General features: G+C 46.5%; 3 protein-coding genes across 3 annotated transcripts; 1 reads left to right on the plus strand and 2 right to left on the minus strand.

Annotated features, from left to right (window-relative positions):
- Window positions 1-830: 830 nt before the first annotated feature.
- PENARI_c035G09877 (uncharacterized protein) lies at window positions 831-2,650 on the minus strand (the record flags this gene model as incomplete). The annotated part of the gene is made up of 2 exons (XM_022636819.1): window positions 831-2,336; window positions 2,393-2,650. 2 exons carry the CDS (start codon window positions 2,648-2,650, stop codon window positions 831-833), a joined length of 1,764 nt encoding a protein of 587 aa, XP_022483322.1.
- A 2,003-nt stretch (window positions 2,651-4,653) lies between these two features.
- On the plus strand, window positions 4,654-5,793 carry PENARI_c035G05614 (uncharacterized protein; the record flags this gene model as incomplete). The annotated part of the gene is made up of 2 exons (XM_022636789.1): window positions 4,654-5,078; window positions 5,169-5,793. 2 exons carry the CDS (start codon window positions 4,654-4,656, stop codon window positions 5,791-5,793), a joined length of 1,050 nt encoding a protein of 349 aa, XP_022483378.1.
- Window positions 5,794-8,489: 2,696 nt separating this feature from the next.
- On the minus strand, window positions 8,490-8,938 carry PENARI_c035G09086 (uncharacterized protein; the record flags this gene model as incomplete). Its single annotated transcript, XM_022636814.1, has 2 exons — window positions 8,490-8,729; window positions 8,789-8,938. Coding segments are annotated over 2 exons (390 nt in total), but the record flags the coding sequence as incomplete, so codon positions are not given.
- Between the last annotated feature and the right edge of the window lie 25 nt (window positions 8,939-8,963).

Below are 8,963 nucleotides of genomic sequence, written 5' to 3' on the forward strand. Positions count from 1 at the left end.
AAAAAAAAAGGCCAGCTAGGCTTATAGTGTCTTTCCTTAGTGGCAGGACCCCAAACAGAAGGCATGATGGGTGTTAGTTAAAATGACTCGACTTTCTCCAAACCCTCCCAGCTTCAAGGTTCTACTATCTCCCAGCCTCCACCTTCTACGACCCCCGATATCCACGCTGGCAAAACTACCCACGAAATCCCTATCAGTCTGCCCTACAACACAGCAGCCACCTCGAACAAGCACACTCAGACTGTGGTTCCTCCGCATCGGGTGCCTCGACGCTAGGCACGTCAAGTTCAGGCCACTCAGCCTTCTCCTAAATCTCCACCAATAACCTCTCAAATTCCTCCCGTGCTCCTAGCCTTAGAAGTCCTATCTATGATTTTGACGTGCCGCGTGTAGCGCGCGTTTTCGAGTCTCCCTCAACTGTCGACCAGCTTGGAACTCGAATCAATAGGGCAACAAGCTAATTACCTCCACGTGAAAGCAATCTCCATGTCTGTCTTCGAGCGTCTAGAAACTCGTTGCCAGCGCTTCATTAGCTATCTATCTTGAAGCACGATCACCTATTACAAATGCATATATCCCATATCTGACGTGGAACCTCAGAGCGTACCCTTTACCGCGTACGGGCGTAGATGTGATAGAATCACCTACCCACGTCATGGATAGGCTGATTCTTGTCTTCAGACATGTCGTACACTGTTTATCGAGATTCTTATGCTAGCTTTCTCGGGACCATCACGGCATTCACACTATAGAACTAGGGTAAGGACTCTCGCCTTCAACACGCTTGTTACGAAGTCTGAGCTTCAGTTTCGGACCTAATTACAGTCTGATCAAACTGTTTGCTCATGCACATCAAAGAAGTGCTGTACAAGTGGGTGATAGGTGGCATTCCCATACGCCGAGCCACCATATGTCAGATAGCCCTCATCAACAGGGTCTGACTGCGCTATGATAGCCGCCTGGTCACCGAAAGCAAATACCGTTTGCATTCCCATTATCATATGTTGAAGAATGTGGCAATGCATCATCCACACGCCGGCATCCGTAACCCGAATACGCCAAGCCCTCCAGCCTGAAGGCGTGAGAGGCATCGTTTCGGTTCTGTACGCATATAGCACGGTCGTGTCCCGAGTTACCGGATGAGTTCCGTTCAAACGCTTCTCATTCTCCGTCGAGTTGTACAACCCATCGCCGCCGCCAATGTCATAGAAATGTCTCCCATGTCCATGGAAGGGGTGGTTCTCAATATCGCCTGTATTAACAGCACCTTGGTTTTGCCAGACAATCTCGAGGACTTCATTCATCTTGGCGGGGAAAAGGCGGGTTTGGTTGTCAAACCCGTAGCCGCTGGCAATCGCCCGCTTGTACGAGGCGTTGAGGTCCAGTTTACCCGTGTACACATCGACCAGGTATGGCGACTTGGGGAATGTCACCATCCAGTCGTACCCGCTCTGGAGCCAGACGATATGAGTACTAACATTCTGGTGAACGTTAATGATAATACGTCGGGTTACTTCCGTGGAAGTTGGGAAGTTGAGATCCGGGTAGTACGGCTCCAAGGTGTAGTCCATCCAGCCATAAGTGATGTTCGCCACAGGGAGGGGAGGAGTGACAGGGACAGTCGTCAAATCAGTCGCGATGTGAGATGGGTATTCCAAAACCGCAAAATTTGTCAGGACAGTTGGCCGGCCCAGGGTGGTGAGCTGGAAGTAGAATTGTCGGGACTTCGCCTTTCGCAGCTCGGCTTCGGTCTTGGCCTTCAAAATCACACTATACCGTTGGCCGGTGGAAATCTGCAAGTAACTCGTCTTCACTGGCTTGGTGTAATGACCATCCGCTTCGATAATCTCGAATACGTCGTGGCTCTCGATGGCCAAAGAGACGAAAGACAGGGCCGTTTCCCCAATGAATCGCAGACGATAAGTCTTCCCGGGTTTGACGCTAATAGCAGCCAGCTTGCATGACCCAGTAGCATTGGTGGCCAGTCGGCCTTGGCCGTTCACCAAGATGGCGCCAGTCTCCCCACTCCATGTGAAGTTGGCTGAGGTGAGGCCGTCCTCGATTTCCTCATCCGTCTTCGCGAAGAAATCCGACAAAGCAATGATGCGCTCTTCGTCGTACTTGTATGGCGAGGGTTGGGCCGATTCCACAATAAGTGCGCCTGCGGCAGTGACGGCCTGGAAGCCAACGTGTGAATGGTAGAAGTACGTGCCAGCATAACCGACCTCAGGGCGGACTTCATAGTCAAAGAAGTGGCCAGGGGCGATAGGCCATTGGCTGGCCATGGGAGTACCATCGGAGAAGGGTGCGGTAAAAGCAGAAAGGCCATGCCAATGCTATTATCATTGTGAGCGTTATTGTATAGCCTAGAGAGGGAAAGCCTGTCAAGTACCATTGTGACATTCGAATCCTCCATGTCGTTATAAACACGAATCCAGCTCACTTTGTCTTCCTGGAGACGCAACTCGGGTCCCGGGGAGGACCCGTTCACCAGAACTGAGTATCGTTCCATGCATGCTTGGCTATAATTTTGAGCAGTCACTCGGAGAATATGGTCGGGCTGGAAGGAGTTGTCATGACGAACGAGGAGTCCTTGAGTCGCAGTCACCAACCCTAGGGCCAGGCAGAGGGTAGGCAATAGGCCACGCATTTTTGGAAAGCATCCCTTCATTAGAGCAAGTGAGGATAGCTCTGGATCTGAAAGGAAGAAAACAAGAAATGCGAGGAAGATCAACTTCCTTATATTGATCCTTATGCCATTGATTCAGCAGCTGTATCACATTATATGAAAGCTCGAGACTCGAGACGTCAAAAATACATTAAATTTTTTACGCTAGTACAAACTTGTATAGGGAGGGAGGGTGTGGAAGTTAGGGGGTGGTCAAGTAATGTGGGGGTCCAAATTCCTTCAAAATGATAGAAGTTACCGTTACCCTAGGCTTCCACGAATAAAAGCTTCAGGGAAGGCTTCCAGGTATAGGCGCTAGTGCTAAACCTTGCCACCAATAGGAGGGTAGTTTGCCATTTTGAATTTCTAGGCTAAATAACTTACCGTTTGTCCACAGCGTATTTGATATGCGAGCTGGCCACCCAGAACACCACTTCAAATACGATAGATTACAAGTTCCGCGCTCGTAGTCTAAAAAGAGATCTAACTCTAAAGACACCATATATCAAGGTGAAAAGGCAAAACTACATTGTAATTTACTGTACTATGGTCAATTATAATTCTAAAACTCTCCTAGCTACCTGGTCTCGCTATATTTATATACTAGGTCTAAAAGCTAAGTGTTAATAGGTTGGGTTGTCGATGTATAGAATTAAATCTCGGATTTAAGGTGGTGTTTTGGGGTGGCCAGCTCACATCTCAAATACGTTGTATGTCCTACATTCCTATTAAATTTCCCTAATAAGACAAAAATGGGTTACTGCAACTTACCCGGTCAGCTGATTTTGTTTATGGCGTCGGCTCGAGAATAGGGTTCCATCGAGGGCTATCTATAGAGAGAGTAGCTTATCCAAAAATACCTCATTCTTCTGTGATGCCTGAAAAACAACAAGCGGACAGTAGCTGCTCAATTAAGCGGCTACCGTTACATGTACATTTCTTTATAGACATTGGCAGACCTAGGCCTTGCAATTTCTCGAAAGAGTTTCTCGGATTTTACTCCCATTTCTCACCACTCCCACGGGGCTCCCACGGGCCAATTGGGAGTCCAATATAGTCCCGCATTAGCATAATTTTGCTAAGAAAAAGCCCAAAACGGATGCCATTGCCGAGTCTACTTGTGCCAAGGAATTTCCATGTTTATCAATTAGGCCATTACTTCTTAGAAATCAAACCTTACCTCCTGATACGCTGATCAGCCAATTTTGTGACCAAACGGTATGAATTAAGGTGCGTATATAAAAATGCAAAAAATAAGCCTTCTTCTATACAACAGGGTTAAGAAATGTGTATGTGTATATAATGTCACTGATGAAGTATTGTACAAGCTACAAGAAAGCCTTAAACCGAGTATACCGTTTCATGCATTGTTTTTGTCCTACTTGGCCCCTCTTTTTTCACCTCTTTTTTCACCCATTTTCGACTGCCTCAGGTTGGAGAAATTTAAACATGACGGGTTAGTCATGTAGATCATATGAAGGTTAACGTGTGAAAGGAGTTATGGCCTATGACTATAGGCACTTTCTTATGAATACCATCTATAGCCCCCACTGTATACGCTGCTACACAATATCTAGTAGAATATCCTACTAGCGATCTAGAGTTTCTCTAAGACATATAATATAGCCTATTGATAATTCATTGCCAGTGCTTCCTTAACGTTAATAACTTAACGCCATATGCTATTACGTCGGTAAACCCCTAGCTTTACATACTGGTAGACATAAAAATTCATCACACGATAAATATCAATTTTATCTAACCTTATCTAACCTCAGCCTTCGTTGGCTATCTGAACTCGAAGCACGATCATTTAAAAGAAGTCGTCTCCTGTGGGGCGTAGTGGTGATGGACCCACAGGCACTATCGATAAGCCTCTTTATTTTGTCACCTCTTCTTTAATAGCGTCCCACGTCTTACCGCACAGGAGCGTAAAAATCATCGGCATTCTATTCTACTACAGTCCAATGGCGACCGAAGCAGGTATGTCTGGCCTCAAGCCAGACTTTGAAGCCTCTACTCCGCCAGGGGGCGAAGATAGCTCACAAGGGGCCCTCGCCTTCCACCCGAGCCACATTACCCTGTCAACCTTCAACCGTCTACTAGCGTGCTACGCGAGTACTGTGGAGCAAGTGCATCGAAGCAAATTGATTCAGAAGCTACAGTCAAAGCAAAAGTCAAAGCCAAAGCGCAAGTCAGCCGAGACTTCAACAGACGCGCAGGACACAACACCAACACAGAGAACAGAGCTCACTCCCGCTGAGGAGAAGCATATCCAAGATGACCTGGATACATTCCTCAAACTCGATCGCTGGAGATATGAAACCCTGCCAAAGAATCTTGCCAAGCGAAAAGGTGACGAGGCACATCTTACTAAAGATGAATTGGTTGATATCATGACGTGGAAGACGTGAGTATTCAACTACTACACACAGACCATACCATACCATCCCTTCGCATTATCAACTCCATTTCAAACTAAACTAATATCATATATCAGCTCCCACGGTCGCCCCCGCCCAATGCTAATAGGAATGATAAAAGCAAACCAACCAAGCACAATAACAAAAGCAACATCCGAAGCTTTTACTTCTATCCCAGTCTCGGATCCAATTAAGAAACCCGAAGAGTCATTCCCAAAACTCAGCCTGGACACATTGACGACCTCGCTGCGTGGTGTTGGTCCCGCGACTGCATCGCTCATTTTGTCGATTGCTACTGTTGTTGGTGAACCCATGCGCCAGGTTCCATTTTATAGTGACGATACGTATTTGTGGCTTATTTTTGGGGTTTATCCTATTCCTGGGGAGGGGCAGGTGAAGGTGAAGGGGGTTAAGGCGAACGGGGAGTTGGATGTCAAATATAACTTGAAGGAGTTTCGGGGTTTGTGGGAAGAGGTGCAGATATTGAGGAGGAGGTTGACTGGGGGTGATTTGGGGTCTGTTTCTACGGTTGATGTTGAGAAGGTTGCTTATGTGCTTCGCCATATTGCTGTTTCTGGTTATTACTCTGACCAACATCATGAAGTTCGCGAGGCCACTGTTGTGGAGTCGACGGAGATATCTGGGGGGGAGACTAAAAAACGGAAAGTGAAGGAGGGGAAGACGAGGAGTGCGAAGAAGTAGGATAAGAGAAGGACAAGGATGAAGAAGAGGACAAGAAAGGAAATGAAGAACGAGAATGGAGATAGGCGCAACAAAGACCAGCCAGCCCGACTATCAGGGTAAAAGAAGAACCTATATTATCAAACCGACGAACAGAAGTGATAAGTCTTGCCCCGTTTGGCCCAACTGTATACAGTCGTAATGTACCAGAGGAAAAGTCTGATGAAATCGTCTGATGAAGGGTATCCATTATGCAGCTGAAATGAGTACATCTGTCGTTCGGGCCGTGGAAGGTGATCAATACTTTATTTATATTGTAGCGATTGGTGTATAGCACGTGAGTCCAGGGCGAAAGCATTATCCCAGACGCGGTATGCATAGCATTTCAGTAGGTAGTTGTATTGCCCGTCCACCAATGACACCAAGAGGCCTAGGTCTCTTTTTTTTGGCATTTTGGTGCTTTGTTGAGGTTATTCACGTCGTGGTCCGGTCTTGCGAGTGCCTTTACGTGTGCCTCGGCGTTCAGGCTTCACTCGAAGACATAAGTTAAGCATGAAACAGTCTCATCGTCAATCCTCTCGGGTATGCACCTCATCTTCGCCATACCCAGCCCATTTCCCATCTTGGTAAATATAAATCTTGTCTACATCTTACTTCCCTAGTCAACAATCTCACATCATTGCATTAAGCTCGAGTATCATTACAAAAGCACGCCCAATCCCACTCCAACAAAACAACCCCAAATCAAACCCCATTCCCTAGTCGTATACCCAACCGCACCCCCTTCACTCGGTGTCATGCTAGCTTCCAAGCCGCTATATGATTTGGCTGGATATCCCTTCTTGATCCCTGAATCATCATCATCGTCGTCGTCATCTTCTACATCCACTTTGGTGGCATTACCATCTGTCTGTGTATATCCAGATGGATTGGCTGCTGACATTGATATTGACGTTGACGCTGGCATAGAATGGAGGCATTCTTTCAAGGCGCTGTTATTCCGCGAAGTTGTTAGTTATCTCCCGTGTTTGGAGTTTAATTTGCGGTGTAAATTACTTGTCCGCAGCACAATTAGTGCTTACTGCAATATCAGCCGAGGTTGCTGTCCCATCTGTCGTTTCGGCGGTTGTGAATGTGCTTAATGCTAAGAGGAGGGGGAGGGTTGATATTATGAGACGCATTTTGGGTATGGATTGATTGAGATTGCCGTTTGTGGGGGTAAAGTAGGGCTAAAGGAATATCAAGGAGAATTGTGACAATCTAGGTTGAACAAATTTGAGCTAAATAACAGCGGATGTCTATCCAGACATGGGAAATTAGTCATAATGTACTAAAGGATACAACATATCAACCAGAGACAAAACATTCTTCTACTGCAATTCCCATAATCAACTTCTGTGTGTGCATGCTCTAACTGTACTCATCTAAGATCGAGATCCTTTCAGGCAACTGGAACCATAATCCCTGGAGATTCAATCCATGTGGAAATGTCATACCCGGGGCCAGCAGATTAACTCTAATATTCCCAGATGAAAATGTGAGATGTAGAGATAGATAGCTAAACTCAATTCCAGACCATGGCATTTTTTTGGTTGTTGCTCAGGGTGTGGCATTCCATTGTACATTCTTAGGGCTGTCCTTGCTCTGGGTGTCGTACTTGGCCCGCCAATAGGGAGGTTTCAGGTTTGTTGATAGGGTTGAATTGGGCGGTTACCTGCAGATTGACTTATACAGCACAGCATGGATCGAAATCAGTTTCACCATTTACTCACAGAGATTCTTTCTCGAACCCTCTTTCGAAACACGCTAAACCTATTACGGCTACTTTGCACCTGAACCCCTTTCTTGGCAGTATTCTACTGGTGACGCGCGCTTCGCACGCTAATACCCTGAAACGATCAAAAAGGAAAGGCAGGTACAAGAGGTTAAAGTCATATTGGTTTGCTTGACTGGTACTTGGAAGACAAGGGAACATTGACCAATGAGAAGGTAGAAATCATCTGACTAATAACCGCTACATCTTGGAAAATAAGGGAAACTAGATATGTTAGTCAACTATCGTATTTTGACTATGCAAGTATATCGGCGTATGATGTTTTTCGTGGTCTTTGGTCTTTGAGAACGCCTCTCTGCAGGTGATGTGGTAGCCTGTGGCGAGATTTTCGCTTCGTTGGCAGTATCTGGCCACGTAATTTGCGTGGCCTCCTCATCGTGACCACTAGGTGCAATTATTTTAGGAGATTCCTGGAACCGGTGTGGGATAGGAAGGGAATACACGTTTTTGAACTAACTAAGAACTGTCACGCTCAGAATCAATGTGTAAGAGGTTCTTCTTGGTAGTAAGTCTGTCTAAGAACTCTAATTCTAATGAGTAATGTATACTGGGGCACTTTCTATTGTATTCTATACTTATCCACCACCAGATCGCTCCTGCTCCGACGCAAGGAACCCTAACCAACTATCCGTCTGCAATAGCAAACCTAAACCCTGTCCGCCCTTTAAATATCACGAAAAATGTTGCATATTAAAGGCGTCTCGTAGGTCCCAGATTCTACCTATGCGTGGTACCGACGATAAACCTCCCTGCTCCCCGGCGTATCCCACAAGTATCCACCGTCTAGAAGAGGGATTCTAAGGTCGGAGATGCTTAGCATCCCTGTGTTATAGAGAAGGTTCGCTTTGAACAGAGCTAGCGCTAGTCGATTAGTCTCTTCTACCTATGTCCACGAGAATAGTAGCGATTTATTTGGCGTCAGCTGTGCACGGATGCGGCCGTAGCAGAATAAGCCACCGGCGATACAAGTTGTCGTTAGTGCGCGGACTATCGATGAGCAACGGTTCTGCAGATCTGGAGGGGCCTCTCTCATCGGTGCGAATATCACGTTCAGAAGGACGGCTTGGAATGTCGACATCGGCCATGATGTATCCTTGAAGTCTTTCTGCGACTTCCAGTCTCCCTGCGCATGTGAGAATAGTTACGAAGGCCGATGGACCGAGAAAGATTCAGGGAGCTCACCATGCGACTCTCTAACAATGTCACTAATTTCTCATGCATATTCTTCGCTCTTGTCCGCGCAGCCCTCCCGCCAGTAACCCATAGCCCGATCATAGCAAAGCTTAAGATCAGAACATGTGGTTGCGAGTCTTTACTTAGGTGGAAGGAGGGCTTGTGAATGATCGGCCATTGAGAA

This window comes from Penicillium arizonense, assembly GCF_001773325.1.
Source record: "Penicillium arizonense strain CBS 141311 chromosome Unknown PENARI_contig035, whole genome shotgun sequence".
Classification (NCBI taxonomy): domain Eukaryota; kingdom Fungi; phylum Ascomycota; class Eurotiomycetes; order Eurotiales; family Aspergillaceae; genus Penicillium; species Penicillium arizonense.